The sequence below is a fragment of the Condylura cristata genome, unplaced genomic scaffold, assembly GCF_000260355.1.
Source record: "Condylura cristata isolate star-nosed mole 26May11 unplaced genomic scaffold, ConCri1.0 scaffold00032, whole genome shotgun sequence".
NCBI classification, from domain to species: Eukaryota; Metazoa; Chordata; class Mammalia; order Eulipotyphla; family Talpidae; genus Condylura; species Condylura cristata.
This window is the reverse complement of record NW_004567133.1, coordinates 3682341-3710242: the sequence shown is the minus strand read 5'-3', so window position 1 is coordinate 3710242 and position 27902 is coordinate 3682341. Positions and strand designations below refer to the sequence as shown.

General features: G+C 38.5%; 1 protein-coding gene across 1 annotated transcript in view; it reads left to right on the top strand.

The window, feature by feature from the left end:
* Positions 1–8401: 8401 nt before the first annotated feature.
* BAIAP2L1 (BAI1-associated protein 2-like 1) overlaps positions 8402–27902 on the top strand; it is a 52397-nt gene continuing 32896 nt past the window's right edge. Inside the window, exons 1-2 of the mRNA XM_012731903.1 lie at positions 8402–8474; positions 12973–13059. Of these exons, the coding sequence (XP_012587357.1) occupies positions 8405–8474; positions 12973–13059 (157 nt within the window). The 5' untranslated portion in view covers positions 8402–8404. The remainder of the gene's footprint in view (positions 8475–12972; positions 13060–27902) is intronic.

Sequence of the window (27902 nt, the reverse complement as noted above, 5' to 3'; positions counted from 1 at the left end):
CCTCCGGGGCAGGCGGGAATCGAACTCATGAGGAAGCGGCTTTAGATTCTCAGTGCTGTGCTTTAACCCGCTGCGCCACCAGGGAGGGCCCGCATATGCTTTTTAAAATTATCTTTATTAAGGTAACATTATATGATTCAGAAATAAAGGATCCAACCTCTTTAGATGTGTGTTTCCACACTACACCCACCACTGAGGCACCCAAAGTCCTCCACACAGCAGCCATATTCCCCCCTCCACCTTTGTTATCTACTGTCCTCCCTTCCACACTTGAAATCCCAGCTTTACAGTCAAATTTCTAGGTCTTGCTTTTGGTTGGGATGTGCCCAACTTTTGCATGTATACTTTTTTAATTCTGACAAGGGCAACAATTTATGGTACTTTTAAAAATTGGTGCTGCTTTTCGCCCATCACATAGGAAAAAGTATGCCAATACAAGTGTTGGTGAGAGTGATGAAATAGTACTTTCAGGTGGTGGTTGTGGAGCGTAAACTGCTACAGCCACTTTCTCTAAAGTATTTCACAGTATTAACAGGATTGGAAGATCAATCACATACCCTATGTTCCAGCAGTTCCATTTCTAAGTAAATTTTTACCTGTGTGCACAAGGAGACAAGTATAATCCCTTGCCACATAGTTGGTGTTAGCAAAAGCCTATAAAGCCATCTACATGTCCCTCAATAGAGGACTGGAAAGTTTGAAATCTGTAGGGCAGGCCACAGACTGGAAGTCTAGATTGCAATCTGGAAGTGAAATCTCCCTCAGGGAAACCTCAGTTTTGTTCATAAACTGATTTAAATGAAGCCCACACAGATTATTGAGGGTAATTTGTTTCACTTAAAGTTAACTGAGTATAGAGGGTAATCACATCTACAAAATTTTTTCATAGCAGCTTCAAAAATAGTGTGTAATTGATTAACTGGGTACTGTAGAATGGCCACAATGACATAAAATGAAACATCACAATGAGATATCAGGAAGCAGATAAACAGGAATAAATTCAGTCAAGAGAAATCAAGGTGGACAGGTCTAAGAAGCATAATGTGGAATTAAAAAAGATGTAAGGTCAAATGTATTATATCATACCACTTACTTTTAAATGCACAAAGCAAAATTATATAGCCACCACGATTGAATATGTGCAACATGAGTACAACACAAGAGTTAAAAAGTTGACAGCAGGTCCCTCCCTGGTGGTGCAGCAGGTTAGAGCACAGCACTAAGAAGCTAAAGTCACTTCACCATGAATCCAATCCCCTCCCCAGAGGTGACCCACATGGTACCACAGACCTCTCCTGACCCGCCCTCTGCTCCCTTCGGCAGTCTACTTCGTCGATCTGACTGTTCTACTCCCCACTCTGTCTCTGGTGAATTCTCTCACTGTCCCTGCACCTCTGGCCTGTTATCCAGTTCTGTATGCATAAATAAGTCTTAAAAAAAAAAAATTGACGGCCCTCCCTGGTGGCGCAGCAGGTTAAAGCACAACACTGAGAATCTAAAGCCACTTTCGCATGAGTTCGATTCTTGCCTGCCCCGGAGGTGACCACATCGCGTGGCAGACCTCTCCTGACCCGCCCGCTGCTCCCCTCAGCAGTGTACTTTGTCGATCTGCCTGTTCTGCTCCCCACTTTGTCTCTGGTGAAGTCTCTCACCGCCCCTGCACCTCTGGCCTGTACCCCAGTCTGTATGCATAAATAAATAAATCTTTAAAAAAAAAATTGACAGCAGTAATTAGCAGTTCCCTCTGAGGAGAAAAGAAGGGAGACGAGACTTGTGTGGGAAAGTATCCTGTAGTTCTGCATTGCGGTTCTGTAAAGTGTTCTTTTTCAGCAGAGAACATCAGTGTGACAGTGTTAATGACATTAATTCCTGTGAGGACTACAAGGCATTATGGAAGCTTTTTTTCCCCCTTTTTTCAAGGAAAACAAAAAAAGATAAAAAATAATGATCAGAAATAAATTTGTTTGCCTGGGTAGAATTGGTCCATATTGAAAAGGAAAATATTGTAGAGACTCCCATAATTTCTCACACTAAAAGAATGCTCTTAATAAGACATTTTCATCTCACTTTGTTGCACAATTCACTACCAGGAACTTGATTTGAAGCCTGAGCAGTGAGTGCAAAGGTTAATCAGGAGGCTGTTAAGGCCTGGCTCTGCCTCTTGCTACCTCTGGGGCCTTTAGCAAGGGTGTCTCATCTGTATGTAACACAGAGATAGCAATAATTTGTATTATTAGGATGGAGTAAGACAATTTATATAAAATGTAAAGCAAGGAGCCAGAAGCATACAGCACTCCATAATTTTTTATTTTATGAATATATCTTTTACATTAATCTTCATTTTGTACATTTTTTTTCATCTCAGTTCTAATCCCCGCGGACTTCCCACCACCAATTTACCCATGTGCCACCACCATAGTCCCGTCCCATGTGCTTTTCTCACTTCCCATTATGATCTTGTTCCCCTCTCCTTCCCAGTAGAATGTCTCTAGTTTATAATTGTTAATTGATGTTCTTTTTTACTTAATTGCACTTGCTATATATATGTATATACATATATAGATAGATATAGATATATTCCTGATCCTTTACACTTCCGCTATGAGTGAAATCATCCAGTATTTTTCTTTTTCTTTCTGGCTTATTTCACTAAACATGATCTTTTCCAGTTCCATCCATGTTGCTGCAAATGGCATGAGTTTATCCTTTTTGATTGCTGAGTAATATTCCGTTGTGTATATATAGCACTTCATAAATTTCAAAATCTATCTCAACTGGAAAAAAAAGGAATAAAATGTTCTCAGTTGAATAAAGGAGATAGCAATACCTTTGATTTCCTTTCAGCTTATATTTTTCTAGATTTCTATTCATGGCCTCTTTTCTCTGATGTGATACTTTGCGGTGGGAGAGTCGTTGTCATTTGTTTTCATATTACAGAGCAAAACTAGAGGAACCTGGGAATATATGTGTAAATGGGAATGCTCACTTGTTTGAAGAGGAATATCTTAGAGCTTTTTACTTGATTCAGTGTGCGCTGTCAAGTGCGTAGAGAGCACATAACATTAGCTGCCATCTCATTGAAACCTCACACCCCTCATGAGTTGAGAATTATGGTTATTCCCATTTTATAGAGAAGGATACTAAAGCTTGACAAGGTAGCAATGCAGTTTATCCAAGGATTCCAGGCCAAAGTTTTACCATACCAAGTGCCCTGTTCCCAGGTCCATTGCTTCTTGTATGGCATGTTACAATTAGAGATAATTCAAACTGATACATAATACAGGTTGATAGCTCATGGCATAGATAAATAATACAGACTGAAGGGGAGCCAAAACATTATTTACATTTGACTGACTAAAGCATTCTGGTGTATTTATGTATTTAGAGTAGGAGTATTTTCTGCTCTAACTTATTACTGCAAACAAAAATCATCTCAGTTCTCTAATTTTCTTTACTTGGCTCATGTTTCCCATTCAAGATAGGCATGAAAAACATAATTCTTTTGACCATCTGTTAGCCCACAAACAGCTGCCTTTTGCCAGATTTACTCACTAATACTATCCCTAAAGGCAGGAAGGTAATCAAGTATTGATTATGTTAGTTCAGGAATAGCAGCTTCCAACAACATAAGAAAGGAGGAAGTGATATTTTCTACAAATGAACTCTATCTAAAAGTATTCTCCAACAGCTGTCCCTTACTGATATATTCTTGTCACATGAAATTATGGTGATTGCTTATTCTAAGTATTGGTGACATTGCTAGATTAATTTGAGACTGTATAGAATAAAATAAAAGTGTATAAATATCTAAAATTCAGAATGTACTACCTGCATAACCCCTATTACTGAAAGATTCCAAAATCACTTCTAAAGCTTCTTATAGTGTAAATATTACCACATTTTTTAACTGGGAAAAATAAAGCAGTGAAATCAAATAATTTGTTCTTACTCATATAGAATTGGAAAAAGAGATGGAAAGAGAAACCAGTTCTTAGAAATCCAAGTCCACTAATTTAATTATCTGGTTAGTCACAATTGTATTTATACATCATACTCTATTGCTTTGTGTTGGTAAAGGTAATAATTTTTCAAAAGTGAAAGAAAAATTAATGGAGAGAAAGTAAAAATCAGGGTAAAGTTGTATAATTCACTTTAAAATTATGATCTGTAACTTCACAGGAGGTAGAAACTGGTGGAAAGTACCTTTGGGTTTCCAGTGGTCTGCTACTGAACATTTTATTTGGAATAAGTAGCCCCTATTTCTGCAGTGCTTCAGAGCTTTTACAATAGAACCAACGCTTCTTCATACAAAACTTGGTGCAGGTAGACAGCACTATTGCCAGACATTTTAACCTACACTTTATTTTGTAACCATAACTCTCCATATTCTTTGCTGAATGGAAATGAAATTCATTCTAGTTGAAACTGGTTTGGCAAATTATCCTCCTTGTCAGGTAGTAACTTGGTGGAATTCATACCAAGCTTTTACTGTTTGTAACAAATTCATCCTGGTTTTACATTTAGTATCTTAAACTTTTTGTTCTTAGTGCCAATGTTCAACTTAAGTTGATTTATTTCTTACTACTGGAGATTTGCTCCAACTTTTAGGCTCCATGAACAGTTCCTGTCTTAGATACAGTATGACCTTTGACTTGTCTCAGATGTCCCCAAAAGTGTGAGACCCAATTCACAAGGACATCACTACTACTACAAAATTTTACAGATTGAAGAATAGAAAGACAGCACTGCTTTTTTGCTCCTGGGCTTAAAAATGCATGTACTGCAGTTAAAATGACTAGGTTAATGGCCAAAAGCCAATGTAGAAATGAATTTTCCACTGTTCAAAGAGGCCAACATTTCTGGGGGAGGAGTTTCTAAGGCTGAACCTAAATAATAAAGGATTGAAGTAACTATGGAGCTTTTAAACTTAAAAACTCTCACATTGTTTTCTCTGACACTTTTAGTTTCATCTTAACCTTTTTGTTGTGAGAACCATTTGGATATTCGTTTATGCTTGGTATTAACTTTGGAAGGTCATACTAATTCATTGTTTTTGATGTTGTAAATTACATAGACATTTCTCAAGCCTACATCAAGAACTATTTACCTTATTTTAATAAGCTAAACAATGAATATTAAGAAAGAACACAGGGGGGGCACACACAAACCCCCACTTCCATACACACCCCCACAGCATGAGTTCAGTCCCTGGCACCAGGGAGCTGACCCATGTGGTGTAGCAAACCTCTTCCCTCAGCAATGTATTTTGGTAGATCCATCTGTTTTGCTCCCCACTCTGTCTTTGGAGAATCTCTCACTCCCCTCCCCCACATCTAGCCTACACCATATTTCTCATATGAATAAATAAATAAATCTTTAATAGAAAGAATGTAAATAGATTGGGGGGCTACTATCTGTGATTGTCTGCCATAGGACATAGCTAACTTTGTATTGATTTCCTTATGCTTTTACCATTCAGACTTGGCTTATAAGATTTTTACAAGATTCTTAAAATAGTTTCATCTTTTTATTAGTAAATAACCAATTTTTTTTAAAGATTTATTGTGCATACAGAACTGGGGTACAGGCCAGAGACTGAGGGGCGGCAAAAGACTTCACCAGAGACAGAGTGGGGAGCAGAACAGGCAGATCGATGAAGCACAATGCTAAGGGGAGCAGCGGGCAGGTCAGGAGAGGTTTGCCACACCATGTGGTCACCTCCGGGGCAGGCGGGAATCGAACTCATGTGGAAGTGGTTTCAGCTTTTCAGTGCAGTGCTTTAACCCGCTGCGCCACCAGGGAGGGCCAGTAAATAACCATTTTTAAATGATGTTACTAGATTTTTAAAATTATTGAAATTGTATTCCTTCCCAATGGGATTATAAAATGCTACTGCTTCTCTGGAAAATAGTTTGGCATTTTCTTATAAAGTTAAACAGAGACCTGGCATATGATGCAGCAGTTGAACTCCTAGGTATTTTTCCTGGAGATAGGAACATTAATGTTCACACAAAAACCAGTAAGTGCTTGTTGATAGCCATTTGTTTTATTTGTATTTGTCAAAAACTGTAAACAACCATAATTTTTTTCAGTGGGTAAGTGGATATATAAAATATGATACTTTCACACTCTGGAAAACTACCAGGGAAAGACAAGGAATAAACTATTGATACATTCAGCAAATGAGATGGCTCTTCAGGGCATTGTGCTAAGTGAAAAAGTCAATCTCAAAATGTCACATGCTGTATGACTCCATTTATATAACATCTTACAAAGATAAAATTGTAGTGATTGAGACCAGTGACTGCCAGAGGTTAGGACTGGCGGAGAGGGTGTGGTTATAAAGGGGTAGTATGAAAGAAATCCTTGTGTTAATAGAATGGTTATGTATTTTAATTATGGTGATGACCATACAAACTTATATATGTGATAAAAATTCAAAATGCAGTGCTCAACATACACGCAACCCATATGTGTTATATAAGAATCCAAATAAGGTCTGTAGTTTAGGTTAAGTCTTTTACCAAAGTCATTTTCCTAGTTTAGACAATGTACTATGGTTATATAAGTTATCATTGGGTAAAGCATGACAGGAACTCTACAGTTTCACATCGTGTGAATCTTAAAGTAGTAAACCCAAAATAAGCATAAAGAGACCCCAAAGAACCTGAAGAGGGGATTTCTGATGAGGACTGAGTCATTCACCCCAGGTCACCTCAAAACTTTAGGAGAAGGCCCTACAGAAGGTAGAAAACAGAGAGGACACATAGAATTGGATTATAAAAGGTGACTGGACTGCCAGGTTCCCTTTATTACCCCAAACACCACTACTATCTGCAGCTCCCTCTGCCTAAAAATTCTCTAGAGAAAGGCCACTGCCCCCGTTACTGTTTTGTGGTTATCTATCTACTTGCAAGTCTATGTGACTTCCTGTCTAGTCAACAATGGCCCTGTATATGTACTCACCCTTTCATAGTGAGCATTTTAGGACTTTAATCTATGAACTGATTAGATCCTTGAATCCTTGATTGGGCCAACAGCTATTTTAGGAAAACTTCAACACACACCGTAAAGATAGAGAAATACCAAACAATAAAATGAAATAATGAGGTATGGGAAACCAGAAGAAAACACAAAAAAACCTACAACTTAATCATAGAAGAGACATCCATAAAACAAGAACAGGATGCTTTTTAAAAGGAATAATGAGAAAACCTGAAAAAGCTCAAATTAGAAACTTTAAACGCTTTAAAAATAGAATAAGTCCAGTATGAAAAATCCTCATTAGAGTTCAAAACAAGGAAGAGAAACAAAACAAAACAGTATTTTTCAGACCCAAAGGACATACTTTTCTATGTGGATAGTGTCTATTGAGAAAAAAAAAGTATTAAAACGCTAAGACAGACCTTTATGTAGTTTCAGGACACAGATAAAGAGCAGTCTTCTAGAAATAAAAAGAGAAAAATGTCATGCAAAGATAGAAGAAATGATGCTTAACTTCTCAGCAACCAAAGTGAATTATTAAAGATGGCAGAGTAGTGTCTTAAAAATTCCAAGGGAGAATTATTTTCAGTCTATAATACTGTACTTAGCAAAATATCCATTTATTGTCAAGATAAAGATAATTACAGACACATGGGGACTCAGACTTCTTACACATTATTTCCTAGGTTCCAGGAATTAAAAATTATGAAAGAGGAAGATGAGGGATCCAGTTAATGGGAGATCCAACACGGGAGGGGAGTTGCAGAAAGGTACATGCAAAGGCAACCACGTGACAGGGACAGTCAGGCCAGAGTGAACAAGAGGACAGAGAGTCCTTGAAGTTCTGGATAAAAATGAAATTGGAAGATTTGTTGACAATTTTGTACAGTGGAAAAATAATACAGGTGTACTTTTGCTACATCGGGTAGAATCAAGGACTATACATAGAAAACTAAGGGGCGGGGGAAATGAGCCAATTTTTCATCCCAGGAAAGCCAAAAGAGCTGCACCAAGAAAGGAAATGCAATTCTCAGTCCCTTCCTTGCTTTGTAGTGACCAGTATTTACAAAGTCATACTAAAACCTGATTATTGACAGGTTTGTCCTACTACCTGAAAGTAGAATGTTATGATTTAGTAGGTTAGTTTTGGGATCTGAGAACACTCAAAAATTATTTAATATAAATTAATGATAGCAACTTTCATAGACCCAAACAAAACAACCTGCAGGATTATAGTTGCCTTGCAAGTGCCCTGCTCCATTGAGGAGGAGTATGTGCCATTCATAGTTTTTCAGTCAATTTCATGAGTTTGTAGAATGTACAATCAAGTATATATAGGGATCCTTGTTTAATATCACATGTTCATCTATTGTTTGCTTCTTTTATTAACTTGCTTGTTATATTTGTTTGACAGAATGTTATGGAACAATTCAATCCTGGTCTCCGAAATTTAATAAATCTAGGAAAAAATTATGAGAAAGCTGTTAATGGTAAGTCTTTTTATTTTCTAAATTTATACATAGAGCTGCTATGAAAATCACCTAGTAAATACTTTTACTGAATTTAATGTTTAATATTGCATTTTTAAAATAATTTCAAGTTTTTTTAAATAACTGGAATTTATAATTTAATCTATAGGACTTTGCAATGGTAATATATTAGTGTATGTGAAATTAGTAAACTAAATAGGTTATCTAGGTCATACACCTTTAATCATCAAATCATGCTTTTTGACATGGTTTAATCTTTTATATCATTGCCATAAACACTGTTCTCTACTTTTTAAACCAAATTCTTTGAGAGCAAATAGCATACATAAAATATGTACTTATAGTATTTATGTTGCTATCCTGCCGCATGGAAGTTACCTTTCCCTTTTTCTATATATATAAAGATTTTTTTTTATTTTGGGCATATTATTTGATATGAAGTAAAATGAAAAATAAAAAGTTAAGTTTAATGGAAAACGTCTAAATTAAAGGTTGAACTTATATCCTCATTGCAAAATGAGTGCTTGTTTAAAATGAATTCAAGCATTGAATTGACAGCTGGTGTCTGGCAGTTTGAAAGGCTTCATTGAAGAAGCCGACACATCTGTACTCATGTATTTCCCTACTAAAATGTGATCAATGATCACCTTAAAAACCTGTGATGTTAGCAATTACCAAATGCCAACATAGCTAAAACAGTTCTTCCTAGGTAACAAGTGTCAAATCCAAAATTATTCAGACCTTGGTTTCACCCTCTATCCTAAGACCACCCAGTGAATAAATAGAAAATTTAGTTTCCCAGGGTTTTAGATTCAGATGACCTCAAATTACGTTTTGTATCTTTTACATATCTCTCCTGTATTTCTTTTGCCATTACCAACCTTTGGCTTCTCTCTGTTGATATTTTAAAAACAAACCTTGGCCTCACACACCCTCAACAGGAGCATGCCCCAGCAAAGCAAGTATACTGGCTTGACTTTGGACTTTTGCTGTCCTGTGCACTATAGCTGCAACCACACTTATTTACTTTCTTCTGGAGCTCTGTACTATTTGCCTTTTCAGGGTTGGGAAATGCAGCATGCCTGGCTTTTCCCCTCTTGCCTTCCAGTATCAGTGACTTCTGTGGGAACCCTACCGCCACCGCCCCCCCCCCCATCCCCTAACCACCTTCAAAAAGCAGGTACTTTGTTTTTGGAAGTCTTGCACAGCTGACTCTCTCTCCCTTGGCAATTGCTTAGTCACAAGGCCACAAAGTCATTGCGGTAGATGTCCCTGTGAAGTAAATCACTGTGACCTACAGTGTGTGTATGTTTCTTTCTAGTATGAACTTCCTCTCTGAAGCACAGTTTTATAAGGTGACTAAGGAAACTGCTGGTGGCTTAACATCCTGCTATCTAGGCTCCTCCCCAAAGGGCTCTTACCACTTTAACACCTCCTGGGGGCTATTCTACACTTCATAAGATATTTCCAGAATTTCTGCAGGCCATCTGTATTTGATGAGGCCACTGAGAAATTTAAATACATAAAATTCATGTTAAGAATTTATAGTATGGTTGAGTATGTACAGTCAACAATTAGGTTAATCTGGGCTAACAAAGAGGATGGGATGAGCCCTGCCATAGGAATTTGAGTGGTAGAGGTCTGTGGGGAACAGAGTAGGCAAGAAGCCTGGTAGGAACTGAACTAGCTGATAGATGTTAGGTTTCAATAGGCAGCCTCTGCTTATGAGTACTTAAGCCAGAAAATACAGCATCCAACCCAGAACCTTCCCCCCACTCTCACTGTGAGATGCTGATGTCAGATTATTAAAGTATTTGAATGCGACCTTATTTATCTATTGCCACATGACAGAGTTACCCTCAATGTGGTGGCTTAAGACAACAGCAGTTTATCATTTTCTTGGTCTTGGGTGGCTCAAGACAACAATAGTTTATTTCTCATGACCCTGAAAAGGTAGTGCAAGTTCTCTGGACCTGCAGTTCATTCCTGCGTCTGAATCAACTAGGGCTGAACTAGGCTTGGCATTCCCTTCCCAACGCTGTTTCATAAGTATAGGCCCACATAGGAGTTACACTGGTCGATACTCACTAGTTAAAGCAAGTCACTGAACTCAGCCACCCATATGTGGGAATTCTGGGAGATATGATGCATTGAAGGCCATTACTGTAAAAATCTGCCATGAACTATTTGGACTGTGGACTTACCTGATGGACAGTCTATATATGTTAAAGAGAAATTATCTGATAGGATGTAGATTTAATTGATGAAGTATTTGGTCAACCACTAAAATTGAAATGACATGCTTCATTCCTTAAAACAGTAAGCGGCAGAAAGTCTCTTCACTTGTTCGCAAAGAGAGTAAGGGCAAAATTATGAAAATATTTTATTTTTTATTAGTTGTGAGTAAATTATGCAATATTTAAGGTTAATTCAACATCATAAAAGCAAGGATGGTTTACTAGACTGAGAAAGTTAAAGAGTTTTAAAAATAAGTCAACAGTAAATGAAAAATTTCATTTTAATGTGGAATGCAAACCGAAAATTTTGTTTAAATCTTGTGTAATCCCATGTACCATTCTCCTGCTAATTTGCTTTTCAGTTTATCAGTACCTGGTGATTTGCAATCTTCATGCTAAAATATAACATATATTAACTTGACAGTTTACTGGCTACAAATCTTGTTGTTAGGTGGAGTCATCTCCTTTCAGCTCTAGCTGAGACCAAGAGCCAAAAAGCACCATAATTTAGAAGTGAAGTATTTCATCTGCAGTTATGTGCACTGCCTCTGACTCCCAACTGACCTTGGGCATGTCCCAGAATATCTCTGCTCCTTCATGAAATGGGGTAATAGAATCACTGACCCATGTCTTAACATTGTCAGGTAGATTAACTTACTAAGTGAGGCCTTGGAATATCTGTATAAAGTTATCCTCAGTCTCATGAGATGACAGTATCACAAGCACTGCATTTCCTAAACTTATACATAGAAAAAGGCTACCACTTTTACAAGTTTTAACTCTACAATAAATGCTAAAATAGATTAATGTGCCATACAAATACTGCTTTTTGGGCCCACAATATTTTTGACTATATATATATTTCATTCATTTTTGTGACACGCCCTCCCCACAATTTTTTATACTTGAATGCATTTTAAAATCCATCTTTTAAAAGAATACCCACTCCAAATTGGGGCAAGCAGCTAGTATGGCCTTTAGTTTTCTTCATAGTGAAAGAAAAGGAATCTCAGAGACCCAAGGGTAATTTTAGCCCCCAAATCCTGTGGTCTCCAATGCTACGGGAGAAATGGCATTTCTATGTATGAAGCCAGTCTTTGAGTAAAATGAAATAAATTATTTTCTTCAAAATCACACTAACGAGGCAGGTCTTGTTGTTGGAAGCAGCCCAAATGCCCAAAAGTAGATGATTGGATTAAAAAGATGTGGTACATATATACAATGGAATATTACTCAGCAACCAAAAAGAGAAACACATGTCTTGCAGCAACTTGGATGGAGCTGGAAAAGATCATGCTTAGTGAGATAAGCCAGAATGAGAAAGAAAAATACCGGATGGTTTCACTCATAGCAGGAGTATAATGGAACAGGTGCGAAAATAACAAGAATAATGAACAACCATATACCAGAGACATTTTGTGGGGGTGGAGTGGGGAATGGGATCAAAAACGGGGGGGGGGTAGAGAGGAAAGTGCACGGGATTATGGTGATGGCACACGGGTGACTTGGTGATGGGAAACCCGCGGTGATTACAATTGAGATGGGAAAAAAAATGTACAAAATGATGTAAAAATAAACTGTTAAAAAAAATAGAGAGAGTGTGTGTCTTCAAGTCTATTTAAAAGGAAAAATTAGATCTTGCTTGTATAGCAATAAAGTTTCCTATCACTGCCAAAAAAAAAAAATAGACTCAGTTATTTTTGAAAAAATCTCATTGCTTTTTGGAATGACAATAGATTTTGCAATTTGTAAATTTGCCCCTGGCAGTACATATGTTATTATTTGTGTCTCAGAATGTCTTTTTCAATAGAAAAAGTAAAAATGCCACTAGAACACCAGATTCCTGGGCCACCCCACACAAGTCCAGCTAGTAATGTTGCAGACCCAAGTGCTGCAGAATAATCAGCTGGGAAAAGGGCTTGTGCTGGAGTAGATAAGCTCCCAACACTTGTTCGATGCTGGGAACACATTCATTCTGGCACCGGCATCTGGAGCCTGCAGGGCCTTCTCTGGACTTCCAGCATCTGCTACTAAGGGCTCCCCAGAGTTGGTCCAAGGTGGGGGCTTGGAGGCCCTCCTATGGATGGGGGAGTTCCTGCCCTAGCACAACTGTCAAGCACAAGTAATGCCTTCTGCAGCCACTCTTGACACAAGTCCAAACCTCCCTGCAGCCAGACTGAGAAGGGTGGGGGCGGGTATTAGACAGGAAATCTGTGTCACTTCTCTCTAAGTCATGGTTTTGTGTGTCTCTTTCTGTCTAGCTATGATCTTGGCAGGGAAAGCCTACTATGATGGAGTGGCCAAGATTGGTGAGATGGCCAACGGGTCCCTCGTGTCAACAGAACTGGGTGAGTTGACCATTCGTTATATGTAAACCCAACTTGAGCTGCGGTTCTGGGGTCTTTTACCCTGTGAGCCCTGATAAGAACACAGGAAGTGGCTCCAATCCAGAATCTTAAGGAGAGCTGGACAAGCACTCCAAATTACGCACTTCAGGTGATTGAGTTCTCTGCAGTCTGTTAAAATAAGTGGAAGCTCAAGGAGAGCAGGCCACGGCTGGTGACCCGCCTCCAGCTCCCTGAAACTCACCTCTGCCCCTGGGGCTGGGGCCATAGCCCTTCCCCTCTGGTCCCTAAAGCAAGCACCAAGCCCAGGGAGCTTTGACCTACATTCTTAATTGAAGGAGATGGGCACGCGGGGCCTGCAGACTCTGGCATGAGTGTGTCCTGTGACTCACCAGGCAGAAAGTTAGACTCCTTCTCACTGGGCTCTTGGCTCTTGCTGCTTCCAGAGTTGCTCTCAAGTTGTGATTTTTCCGGTTTTGCTGGTATGAATCGGTCTCCTGTGCGCACGCGGAGGGCAGCCACACCTTTGGTTGGGCCAGCTGCGGAGGAGACCTGGTTTCTATTTACAGAGTCTGTTCACTGTACCATCTCCTGAGGGGAAGGTTGAGGTTTTTAATAGCCTCACATACAAGCATCATTTTTAAAAAATGTTGAGTGTTTTATTTTATAGAGGGTCAATTTCTGGCTTACAAACATTCCTCATAATGTGAAAGGTTCAGAAAACTAGGAGGAAATTGTGTGGATGTATGTGTGTTTAAAGAATAGTCTAATTAAAAAGTGGAAATGGAAGTGGAGGAGGGCATAGGGGCTTGTGTTTAAGATTCCAATAATTAACACCATTTTTCTCTATGTCTGTGTGTGTGCGTAGACATATAAAATGTCCACCTATACATATGTGTATACACACACACACACACACACACACACACAGTGCCTTGAGTATTTTCAAGATTGAACCAAAAAAGCAGAGGGACAAATTAGAGGTGTGATGACTAGTTGGTCAGTGTTGCCAGATGTGAATTGGACCTGGCCTTCCTGGGCCTTCATCAGCATTCTCCCACAGCTTTTACATTGTAGGAGTTTACAACAAGTCTTGAAACCTGTAAACAGAAGGCTGACTATAAGCTCAAAGTGATGCTATATGATGAATCCGTCAGCACTGCTATATTTAACAGAACCGGTTACATGCAGAAAAATAGCAAAAGCCTGATTTGTGTTCTGTTAGTGCCGTAACTTCTGTGTGTTCTAGCGAGGTCTGTACTAGAGTAACTCTATCCTAAGCAGGATCAATTTATAAAATACACCCAGAGTTATGTAGACAGAAGCCAACAGTAAAACTTAGGACATTTTAGGGGGGGAGGTGATTGAGATGATTACAGGCTTCCAAAAATAGGACTAAGTTAAAAAGAAACACCCTGTGGTGTCAGGCATGGGGGAGGGGAATGCATGTCCCTTGCCTTAAAACATATGGTGCTCTGATTCACCATGGTTCTGTTTGCCTTTTTAATCTTTTATGATTCTTGCCACTGTTTAAATAGGACTTCTGTTCCACACCTTACTTTATTCAGCTGAGTTCATGTTGAATCAACTTTTTTCCACAGCAACCGTGTTGTTATAAACATGGGCTTAAAACATCAGTTTCAGTAAGGAAAAAGTGTTGCAATGGTGAAGTTACTTTCATGTGGATATGTATTTTATTCCAAGGAAATGGAAATCACTTTTGCAGTGTTTTATTTTTGGCTCAAGTTGTTTATATTCACTATTGTCATAATGATTAATTTTCTACTAATTTATGGCAATTTCATGATAAAATGCTATCCTAGTTAGAGCATGTTTTAGAGGTTTTTTTTATTTTCTTAGCTTTTAAATTTTTGTTGTTTAAAATAAAAAAATAAAACTGCCCTGCATTTTTAAATTCTCTGTATGAGTTATGGACAGTGCATAGAAAAAAGAGAACGGTCTCAGGAAGTTTGCTGAGATTTTACTGTTACTGACTTTTAGTACTCGTATCCATTAACATGATTGTGAAACTTATAAGTAAACATGAAAATTCCATCTGATAAAACTGAAGAGGTAATACATATGTGCAACTCACGACTCATCTCAAAATTCTCATTTCTTAAAGAGCATCATCTGAGAAATCATTATTTTTCCACAAAAATAATCTTATAAAAAATTCAATGAAAAGTTTTGCTGTGAAGGGACAAGAAAGGAGGGAGACTGCAGAGTTCTTATTTCTAGAAGTTTGGTTTCAAGAGCATTTTTCATTTTAATGTTGAAATTTTTAAAAAGAGCTAAAAGCTGGAGGAGAACATTTATTAGTCTGGGCAACTGTGATATTAAAGGTTTTGTTTTGACGATTTTTTTTTTTCTGTCCAAAATCCTTTTTTATAAAACTCTTGTAGTTCAATAGGAAGTTTTTTCTCTGGAGCACACTGTACAACCCAGGTGTCACTATTGTCATCTATGATTGTATTGTCAAAGTCAAAAACCAGCAAAATTTTCATGGTTCCAGAAACAGATTCAGGTTATCCCAACTTAGTATTTCCAAGACAATTTTACTTCAGCATAGAGCTTAAGTTAAACAGCTTTTACAATCTTCAATTTTAAGCACCAGCATGTTGACCAACATGACTCCTATTCTATATGAAGAGAACAAAATCTTCTGGATTGGAGGAAAGGACTGAAGACATCTTAATTCCAGCAGTATTAAAGTAGATCATCTCATAGAAAACCAAGCCTGGGCCGCCCGCACACCTGCCGGGTGGGTCCCAAAAGTAGGCGCCGGAACTAAGTTTGGAGTCGTCAGGCTTGAGACTTGCGTTGGTTGAGGATAGGCGCGTCAGGCCAGGCCAGAGCCGGAGGGCTGCTGACGGACCTAGGCTGGGCAGAGGTCGCCGTTGGTGTGCCGGGAGCGTCTTTGGCGTGCGCGCCTCAGGTCTCCGGTGTTGTCCTGTTTTGGTGATTTTAATGAAAGGAATAAAGTTCCTGCTGTAGCTGTGCTGTGGATGGCAGCACCTCTGCATTTCACTTGTCTCTGGCTGGAGTAATGCTTCCCTCCTCCATGGGGTTTCACATTGGTGGGTTTACTTCGCTGCTATTTCTCCTGGGCCCTTACTACTGGACCCCTTTACTTCAGAAGCCTACTGCACTGCCTTCCTTCTGAGTCCTTCCCTTTTTGCGAAGTGGGCCTCCAAATACAGGGGAATAGTTATTGGGTAAGTTTTTGTTTTTTCTGCCCTTGTGATTTTTTTCAAGCCTTTAGGCATCTTACAGTGGTGATACAGGTGCACTTTCTCTGCCTCCCTTTCTCTCTCTTTTCTTGGCTTCTCTTGCCTGCCTGTGTCTGCATGGTCTCATGCTTTAAAACTGGGGGACAAAAGAAGATAAGACATCACCTGCGACTGCACCGCTCTGCAACACTTGAGCTTTACCAATGCGGGGTGTGCCCAGATGAAGGCAACACGACTGGGCTGTTGGAGGATAAAGGGGGTGCTAAGGTTTTGAGGTCGAAGGATGTGTCTCTGCTACCACTTCAGTATGCACAAGTGTTCAAGAACTCAGAAAATAGTTGGTTTTTTTAAAGATTTTCCGTAAAGTGGGTAATGTAAGTTTGTTGGGATATACGTTTCCCTTGATTGTTCATCAACCAATTTTTCGTTTCTCACCACTGTGTCTTTGGTTTTTATTTCATGAATCTCTACTCAGCACCCTTGTTTTCTTCTACTGTCTTTGGGATGACCCTTATTTTTTCCCCTGTTTCGGAATGGTAACTTTAACTCATTGCTTTTAAATACAGCCAGTCACTTTTGCACAGCATACAAATAGCCATGCAAGTCAGCACTGTGTCACCTGAACAACCAATGGGGAAAACTGTGATTGTCCTGTGTCCTTTAAAAAGGTTTACTAAAAACACACTTTTAAATGTGTAACATTTATAGGGGGTACAAAAAAAAGTAAAACTATTATTTATTTAGCACACAGTAATTGAAAGCATTAGAAATACGGAGAACTAAAGCATATTTATTTATTTGTAAAAAAATTACATAGTTGTTTCAATAGTGCTGTCTTATTATCTTATTATCTTTTTTTTTTTTTTTTTGGTTGTCTCATCTTAAGCTAAGAGTTGAGCATCTTTTCTGTTTTTCAAATCATCATGCTTCTGAGTTTAGATTTGGTTATACTGTGCATTTCAAATAAATGGAATCATATAGTATACAATCTTTTGTGACTAGTTTCTTTCACTGAGCATAATGATTTCAAAGTATCTATCAATACTTCATTTCTTTCTATGAATCGATGATCTTCATTGTGTAAGCTGTGTCATATGTTGTTTATCCCTTTATCAATCAGTGGACATTTTTGGTTATTTCCACCTTTGACTTCTAACAAAAATGCCTCTGTGAGCATTTGTGTATGTATTTTGTGTGTATGTATGTTTACATTGCTGAATCAAATAATAATAATTGTTCATCTAACCTTTTGCCAGGCGGTTTTTCAAAGTGACTATACCCTTACACATTCCCACCAGCCGTGAATAATCATTCCAGTTTCTCCATGTCCTTGTAAACAGTTGTTACTGTGTTTTGTTTTAATTGAAGTCATCCTAGTGAGTGGGAAGTAGTATCTCATTTTGGTTCAGACTTACGTTTCCCCGAGATTGATGATGTTGAGCACCTTTACTGTTCTTTCTGGTTATTGCTTATCTTTGTACACATTTCTATCCTGGCCAGCACCTGTTTGTAAATAGGATTTTATTATAACAGAGCCAACCCTTGTCTTCATGTATTTCCTTGGTTCCTTTCAGGCTATTGTGGCTGAGTTGAGTAGTTGCAGTGGGGAAGTTTGGCCTGCAAATCCTAAAATATTTACAACCTGGTCCATGATAGGCCCTTGTCCTGCTGGTAGGTGACCTTTATTGTCCTACAGTTGCATAAATGTGAGGCTTGAGCGATCACGTGAGAGATTTGATATCCTTTCTCCAAAGAAAAAGTAGTTCCATGCCTAGCGGCTGGGTCTAACAAACATTAGCAACGTGATCCTAACAACCACAGACGTATAAGTGGTATAAGAAGCTCAAGTGCATATTTACCTTGCCTTATTGAGAGGAACAAACAAGCCAAAGCCAAAAAACCAGAGCTCTGTAGCCAGGATTTGGCAGGTAGAATATTTTAATCCACTATGTTTGATGTTAAATAATCCGCCATGAATAATAATTCATGTGACTCAGGTTGTCAGGGTGTATACCTGCAGTAACACACATAAATCTTTATCACGTGTGCACAGTTTGACACAAGGAACAGTGCTCATTTAAAAGAGGAAACAGAGATCTGTGTAAAACTTCAGTTTTATCCCTAAATCAAGCAACGTTTATTTTTTAAAACTTTAAAAATATTGAAAGGCAGAAAAGGAAAACAGAAATGGCCAGAGGAAAATGTTTTGGCAAAATATTTAAAAGAAACCTTGAATCACTTTTTTCATCCTTTTTAAAGCATAGAAAAATAAAAGCTTGTTCTCATTTACTTCTCAAGAAATAACAGGAGACTTTCTTTAAGGGATTTATAAATTTTTCTGAGGACCTTGAAGCTTACCATCACATAAATTTAGACTATGTTATTTCATTCCAGTTTAGTCAGCTGTTACATTATTTTGAATTATGTATTAAATGGTTTGGGCAAACTTTTTAAATTCAGCACAAAACAGAAGAGTTTATCTTTTCACCAGCAGAGTTTACAGAAAATAAGGATTTTTCTTTTGTCATCATAAAATGCCTACCGGTCATGCAATTTTTTAAAAAATATTTATTATAGTTTGTCTTGTTGGCACTCAGAAAACTCAGCCTTAGATCTTAAAAATCAAAATAGAAAAAAATATCTGAAATATCTCAAAGAAATGTTATTAACTCATAAAAACATTACAAGTATATTTGTAAGGACCAGATAAAATATGAGAACTGACACCACAGTCAATGAGAAAGTAAAACTAAGTCAAAGCAGTGATTATTACAAAATTACTATCTTTTAGTTGTACATTAGGCTGACTTTAAAGAGGTTAGAATCCTTCCATGAAAATAGAAAAGAAAAGCAACAATAAGAGATTTATTTAATTTACTTACAGTACCACATGCTATATAGCCCAGGCACTGCTCTAAGCATCTTGCAAAGTCACACCTATATTCTCATGACAGACCTCTAAAGTATGTATTGTTATTATTTCTATTTTACAGATGAGGAAACTAGGTTTCCAAGAGTAATAAGTATCTTGCGGAGCTCACCCAGCTGCTTGGTGGCTAGTTAAATTGATCCTAGATAGCCTGCCAGCTCTGTGACTTACCATGCCATATTTGGTTTTCTTTATGTCAGAAGATTTTTTTCCTCTGTCATGTTTTATTTTATCCTGCCCATTATAGCTCAGCAGACAAAAGGGTGTGTTAAATATTAAATCATCAGATAGCCTTAAACTGATTCAAGTATAAAGTCTATATTTAGGAGCATTTGTAATGTGACCATTTAGTCCAACTTCATAATTTAATTTTGATTTGGGACTTAGAAAAAGATTGTTGTTGTTTTCCTGGAAGTGTACATATGATAAATGATTTAGATTTTGCAAGTGACATTTGTCTTCAATTTTTTTGTTGGCATTTGCTTATTCATCATATCTTGGTCTCTTTTTGGACAAGAAAGATTATAACTATAATTGTGGAGAAAGACAGGTTTATATTTTATAAAATAATATAAATACAGCTTTATAAATTCCTAAAGTTTTAAGGGAATATTCTCTATTGTAAACTGTACTTCTTTGGAGAAGTTTAAGAAAAGCATTCCTAAACTCAGCTTTGAAGTAGCTATATGTGCAAATGATGCACTGTAATTAATATAAACTACAGATGAAAAGCCAAGTTGTCAAATCAGGTTTAGTCAATTTAACATTTAACGCTACATAACTGTATGATGGGTATAAATCTGAAACATCATTACCTGTTTTTCATATTTTATTATACTTGCCCATTCTCTTAAATCTTCAAATTTTGAAGTATGTGAAAAGTATCTTGTTTAGATTCCAATTGGTCTTTTTCTCCTAGAAGGTTATTTTGTGTGCTATCAACTCAAAGTGAGGAGAGAGTAGGGACCACTGTTCTCATCCTCTTGGCCAGAGAATAACTGGACAGGTGTGCACCAGCAGCTATGCAGGTCTCCTGCCTCACAACCACCATCATCCTTCCCAAGAGCTACTTACACACACCCTATTAAAAATGTGTGTCCAGTGTGTTAGCCTGAAACTGTGTAACAGAAACAAAACCACTTAGTTCTACTTTGCAAATGAAGGAGAGGACAGTACAGTAGAGCACACCAAGAAAGAGGAGCTCTGGTCAGGTGCACAGAAACAGGTTGACAGGTTGAGGAAGGAAGACAACTAAGTAAAAGTAGAAGGACTTGCCAGAGACAGCTGTTGCTAGGGTAATGACGGGGGTGAGAGCTGGTTTGACCATACCAGGCACCTGTTCTCAGGCATACTACAATGCCATGAGGAGAGTGACAGTCTTGGTGGCAAGAGTGGGTATATTTCCTAAGTTGAGTTCTGAGGGTTTTTTAGTTTTCAGTCATTTGGGAGTAAATATACTTCTCCAGGTACTCTTTTCTGGTCTGGATGACTTAGCAAAATCATTAAAAGTAAGGATGCCAACAAAACCATGAAAAGATCCTCAACATTATTAGCCATTAGGGAAATGCAAGTCATAACCACAATGAGATACCACATCATAGCCAACAGAGCGGCTATAATTTAAAAGACAGACAATAACAAGTGTTGGCAAAGATGTAAGGAAATTGGAGCTCTTTTACATTGCTGGTAGGAATGTATAATAGGATAGCTGCATTGGAAAACAATCTGCTAGTTCTTCAGAATGTTACCACAAAACCTAGCAATTCCACTCTTCAGGTATTCACTTGAGAGAAAGAAACGTGTCCACATAATACTTTACACATGAGAGTTCATAGCAGCGTTATAGCCAAAAGTTGGAAACCAATATCCAAAGCTGATGAGTAGATGAACAAATCATGTTATAGCCATGTAATGAATATTATTCAGCCATAAAAAAGGAAAAGGAACTGATATATGCTACAACGTGGATGAACCCTGATAGAATACTAAATGAAAGAAGTCAGATAAAAAGGCCATATACTGTATGTGAGATTCCTGGAATCAGCACATCCATAAAAAGCAGATGGTAGTGACATGGGGATGAGGGGATGAGTGGATGGGGAATGACTACTCAGTGGTTATAAGTTTCTTTTGGGATAATGTTTCAAACTAGAGAGTGATGGTGGTGGTAAACATTGTGAGTGTATTAAATGTCGCTGTTTTGATAAATGCGTGCTACATGTAGTCAGAAAATCCAACAGTGATCAAAAGCATTAAATACAACACTTATGAGAAGTTCTTGATATGGGATGTCCTAATTAATTAATACTAAAAATCAGCATAGCAGACATTATAATAATTCAGTTGCACACACCCTACTTAGAAACCTGTAGGATTAGCAGTTACTTCAGGTGTTCTCTGGCCCTAAGAAAACTCAGACAGCCCAGCAGGAATGTCATGAACATCTAGTCATGACTATATTCTCATTTTTTCATGAGAAATCTGAAAACCTGAGTTAGGAGTCCAGTTAGTCAGGAACATTTTAAAGCAGTTTGTACTTTTAACAACTTGTTGCATGTGATACCTCCATATCCTCACTCCAACCCTGGGAAGTTTTGGTTGATCCTGGCTGGGGGCAGGCAACACAACCAGTGAATGGCATATTGGACATACAAAATTCTGGAGTCTTAATTCTCACAATAGTTCTCTGGGGAAAGAGGTATTTTTCCCATTTTTATCAATGAGAAATAAAACTTAGGTTGAGTAACTTGTCCAACTTCACACACCTAGTAAGGAGTGAACCTACAGTTTAAATTGCAATTTGTTGATTCCAGTGATGATAGAGGTTTCTCACAAAGCTCACAGAGCTTAAGTTTCACTGGCCCTGTTAAATTTTGAACTTTTAATTCTTTATTCCTTGAAGTAGAACCCACAAAAGTTGGTTTTCTGAGTAAAGGAACATGCTGTGAAAGTAGTCGTTAAAAACAACTGGAAGACTGGGCATGTGAAAGAAGATTATTAGGTTGAATATTATTTCTTAAATCCAATGAAAAAGCTGAACAGGTGCCAGAATTTGGTTCAGTATAGAAAATGGCCTTGGGACAATCCCTTCTGTGAAACCTGCAACAGTATCTCAAAGACTCTGAGCTGGGGAAGGTGTCTTTATGATCTTTTAACAGCATATGCTATAGGGTGGTTCCAGAGGGGGAGGTGGCAGCAGTTACCACAAATATGCCATCCCTGCCCTGCTCAGCAAAGCTTTTAGTGAGGCTGGGATGTGAGAAGTACTTTAGGATGAACTTAGAAATGCTTGCTGATTGACTAAATGAGTGTATCAGGAAAGGGTGTGGGATACTTCCATTCTAACAACAAAGTTTTCTCTTGAAACCATAGTTAATCATATTTGTAACATTAATAAGATTGTCCTCACCTTCAGGATACCTACAACATAGTAAAGGAAATTATGGAAAGAGCTTCATTTTAATATAGGACCAAGCACAACATGTAAAAAGTACAAAGGTTGTAGGGCTTCTTACAGGAAGGGAGGATCACACCAGCATAGAGAGAAAATGAGCGTCAGGATGCTGTACTGTCCTGATGGTCAGCAGGGAAAGGGGGTAGTTTCTGGTGGAGGGACAGGAGACACTTCCATTTGCCTGGGATTTAGGTCTCGTGGAGAGGACCATGGGAGATAATGGGCACCAAGAAAAATTGGAGTCTTGTTATTTTCAGTGCTACGTTACATGTTTGCCTCATTTCAAATTAAGAATTAACATTAAGGCTAAGAAGTTTTCAGTTATTAAAAGCTGTCTAATAGTTTAGGAGCATGGGTTCAAAGATAAAATCAGTTCCAAAGTGACTCTCTGCAAATAAATTAGCAAGCTCTGTGCAGCTAAAAACTGGACTCACGGTCCAGAATAAGTCTATTTCGGAAACTCTTGAGTGCATAAAGATGATGTACATATGACTCAGGTATTTATAACTCAAAGCCACAGTTAGTAGTCAGCAGCCTCCACTTTTGTAACCATAGAAATTTGTGACATACAAAGATCTCTTTTTTCCTCTGCTATTCTATATGATTAAATATTTCAATCATGTCCCACTTTTCTTGAGTCAATCCCACCCAACTTTCTATTTCCTATGCATATTTTAAAATAATTTAGGAGTCCTCTAGGAAGTTTAGAGCTGCACTTTCATATTTTATAATGCGTATTAAGATATACTTTAAGTTTTTTTTTTAAGTATGCATGTACTGACAAATTAACCTAATAAATACTTTCTGTATTATTTTTAAATGTTTTCAACATATTTAAAATCTGTAGCTTTATAAATTATTTTCTGCTCTGCTTTTTTTCACATTTCAAGTATAGGTCTTTCAATTCATAACTCATCGATTTACTCATCATCTTTGATAATTTCCACTTCTTTAGATTTTCCCCTCTTGGTGCTGAAGGGGAGTCCCTACACCAAGGAAGTGGTGAGCTCTGCAGTATTAGGATGAGTACATGGTGTGTTTCATTGCTCTTGTGAAAAAATGTCCCTTACCTAAGGGGAAAAAAAGTCATTCTGTGATATTATGACAAGTACATAACACTAAATATTTAGAAATTGAGAGACCATAATGCTTTTTTCTTTGCTCATTTAAATCACAATGCCATGCTCATTTGAATGAGCCTCAACTCTCTGGTAGGCATTGTTCTAATCATAGGCATAAGTCAATAAATAAAAGTCCCTTTCAAGGAACTTGCATCCTGGTAGTTGGTAAACAGACAAGCTGGTTTTATATGTCAGGTAGTAATAGAGGAGGAGCCACTGAGTGATGGCAAAAGGGATGGAGTGGGGCTGGTTTAGATGGAGTCATCAGGGACATGCAGTAGGAGGGAATTTGACCTGAGACCATTCCCATGGAGGCTGGCAAGTGCAAAGGCCCTGGTGCCTGGTGAGCTGGGGCCAATGTTCAGAAGCTAGTCTGATTGAGGAGCATTGAGGATGGAGGAGGAGAGGATGAGGTCTGGAGGTGGAGAAGGCAGGAGGGTGGGGCCTGGTCAGATAGAGCCTCATGGGTCTATCATGTTAGCAAAGTTGTCTTTGAACTTGAGATGGATGGGGGAGGGGAGTCTCTGAAGTTTTGAACTTAGTAGTGACACAGATTGGTTTACAGTGTAAAAGACTCTTGGAGGTTTCTGCACAAAGAATATATTGCAGAGTGTAGAAACAGGGAGACGGTTGGGAGGCTCTTGCGCAGACCAGGTGAGAAAGCATGAGGCCTTGAACTTGGACCAGAAGGAAAGAAGGGGACACTTGCATTTGCTGTGCATCAATGTGAAGAAATTGACATGGTGGGTGGGAGAGTCAGTGTTTGCTTAGATGTGTGTTCTGCCTGGGGTGCCTGTTAGACCAAGTGGAAATGTGAGCCCAGTGTTCTTTGTGTGAGCAGTAGCTCTATATCCCTGTGAACAAGACAGCCCCTGTTTTGCTTGCCCAACAACAGTGATACTTAACACTCCGTGCCCTGTGGCTCGCCTCAGTCAGAAACCAACAATTACTGAGGATCATAGCGTGTCAGATGCTTCACTTCCGTTTTCCCATTTGATTCTCACCATGTCTTATGAGGAGCTAGTTACGTGTCCATTTTATAGATGAATGCAGGGCAGAAATGGGACTGAGTAAGGGAGGGCCCTGCACCCAGCTCTCCCTACCCCGCACAAAGCCTCATGGCAACAGCAACATGCAAGTGAGGATGGTGGCCTGGCCTTTCCTGGGTGCCCCTGGAGCAGGCAGATGGGTCCCCAGCAGTTTGTAATAAACAGTCATCTTTTTATGGCTTCCTAGTTCCAATCCTAAAGTGTTTTTCAGTTTGCTTGAAAACTCAGGTGCACCGAACATTGACTCCTTGCTTGGCCAGAGTTAGGATTTGTGTGTTCAGGCCCTTTCAGATGCCGGGGTTGTTGATCCACACGTAGTGCCTGGGCAGGCGGTCCACCCGTTTGGTTCTGCTTCTTGCACAACCCCAACACTCTGCACTGAAGTGGCTTCTAGTCACCAGGCCAACCCTCATCTAGGGTGTTTGTGCCTCTAATATTGCCCAGTCCTCCTGCCTGCTGCATTTCAAACAGCATAATAATTAAAATGCTCTGGCTGGTGTTAAGTAGACATTTGAGGCCTATAATTCACCTACCCTGGGCAACACTCTGTCCTTAGGTTTCCAGTAGAGGAAAATCTCATTCCTCTTCTAGGAGATGTCTCGTCACAGTTTCGAATAAGGATGCCATAGTGGCCAAGAGTCGGGCTCAGGCTCCAACCCAAGTTCCCAGCCTCTCTCCACCACCTTTAGTACTCGTGTAACCTTGAGAAAATCATCTAACTTCTCAAAGCCTCAGCTTCCTCTCTCACAGCAGGGTAAGGGCCTACTGCCTCAGGTCTCTGCACAGCAGAGTTTGCTGCTCAGAGGCAGTCACCTGTGGAAGGCTGGGCACAGTGTCCTTGGTAGTTCTGGGGAGCTAAGCCTCATATGGTGTTTGTCTCCGTCCCCCAGAAGGTGAGGACAACATTTGATGTGAGAGCTCAGAGTCACTCTGTTGTTGTTCTTGTTCCCATTGTCATTATGGCACAGAAGATACAGTGAAATGGATTCGAGATTTTGTGGAATCTCCCTTAAATTCACCTTGAGAAGGAACACCCTGCGTCTGTATGGGCTGTGAGGTTTCAGATCAGAGGAATGTAAATAACTTGTCATGTGGAAGTTGGGAGCTGTTGCCCAATTTTATTTTATGTGTTTAAACTTGTTCAATTAGAAGTAGCTGCTTTAAAGCAAAACAAGAAATAAAACTTGGGTTCTTTTGGAAAAAACATTAAAAAATTTTAGAAGGCTTTTACACAGTAATACTCAACTTGAACCTACCTCATGCCTTCTCTCCATCTGAGTACGGGGCTAACTAAAACACCTCTTGTTTGTGTTTTGAGGTCATTTTAATAATTTTTAAAGAATTTTTAAAAATTCCATATATAGCATATTTTTAAGTTTGAACGAGGATACCTCCAGTTAATTGGTGAAACCATGAGAATAACTAGTTGCTTCATTCATTATTGATATTATATCTGTTTTCATTTTTGTTAGCCTCAAATGACTATATTTTAATCTTGATATACTAACTGGTAAAAAAGGAAAATGAATAATTAATGTTAACTTAGCCTCATTTGATATAATAACTTGTAGAAAACTTTTATCTTTTAATGCTGTATTTTACATTCAGATATAAAGGAAACAATGCCTTCTAATCAGTATGTAGATGTAAAATTAATGAATTATTTCTGTGTGTGATATATAATTGATACACTTGAATGAATTCGCAATGTCCTTTAGGTAAAATAAGAGTAGTACATTAAAACCCATCTTGGGAAATAGTTTTTCTTCTTTACAAATCCTGTACTTAGTTTAAGATTGACAGGTGTACAGCAGATAGACTAATTTAGTTTAATTGCTAATCAGAAATGAAATGGGAAATAAACAAGTGGCTTCTATAACCTCCCCAATCCTTGACAAAATAGCTGTTATAATTTTCCAAGAAGACATGTAGAAGTCTACCTCTCTGGTATTATTGCTGAAAAGACTTTATTTTTAAGTAGCCAGAATATTTTCTAATTCCCATTGCATTTCAAGTTCTGCAAGGATAAAAGCAGTGCCTATTTTGAAAAGCATTTCATATATATATAATTCAATATGTCAGTCTGAGGTTTATTTGCTTCCATTTATTCCTTCAAACCTTATTCATACCCTTTCTTTAAAAAGAAGAAAAATTTAATACTTCTCTCTAGCAACCTTCTTTCACATTTTTATTACCGAACTTCCAAAATGGGTGCTTTATACCCACCTCCTCCTTTCCCCATCATCTCTCCCTTTCCTTCCCACTTTTTACCAGAAATCAGGCAGCTGGGAGAACTTGAACATGCAGAGTGCCAGCATGCATCCTGCTCTCAGTGGCCGTTCCTTGTGGGACGATTAATCCTCACAGTGTGGGCTGCCAAGTGTCCAACCTTGAACCCACATAGTCTGGTATTGTACTTTCTTGCCTGGCAAAATGAGTATTTCATAAATAAAAATGCCCCCTAGTTTTTTTGTTTGTTTGTTTTTTTAAGTTATCTTGATTTTGGCTCAGGACCCTCTGAAACTAGACCTTGGTGTTAATAAGCCTTGATGGTAGGAAATAGAAGCTGCCAGGAATTTGCTCTTGGAGGCTCTGAGGATGGAAACTGTTCTGGTCAGTGCCAGCCTCCCCAAGAGGACTTATTCTGCTGGACTCCAGGTCACACAGGTGGACGCCCCAGAGCTCACATGCCAAGTGTAACCAGGTCCAAGTGTAACCAGGCCTGTGCTGGCCAACAGGAATTTCTCCTCATCTGAACACAGTTGTTTCAGTGGCAGGAAAAAGGGAGGGGACACCTTGGGATCAGGCATTCAGGTTCAACAAGTCATTTTTCCTGTAGGAATTTCGGTAACAAATATGTGTACTACAAACACTACCTTTTGCTGGGTCAAGCCTCACTGTCTTTCTTTTGTGTCCTCACCATGATTCTTTACATTCTTTTCACTACAATCACCCTTTTGCTCATTTGTTCAATATATTTGTTTATTGACAGACTTTTTTTTTTTAAAGATTTATTTATTTGTGCATACAGAACTGTGGTACAGGCCAGAGGCTCAGGGG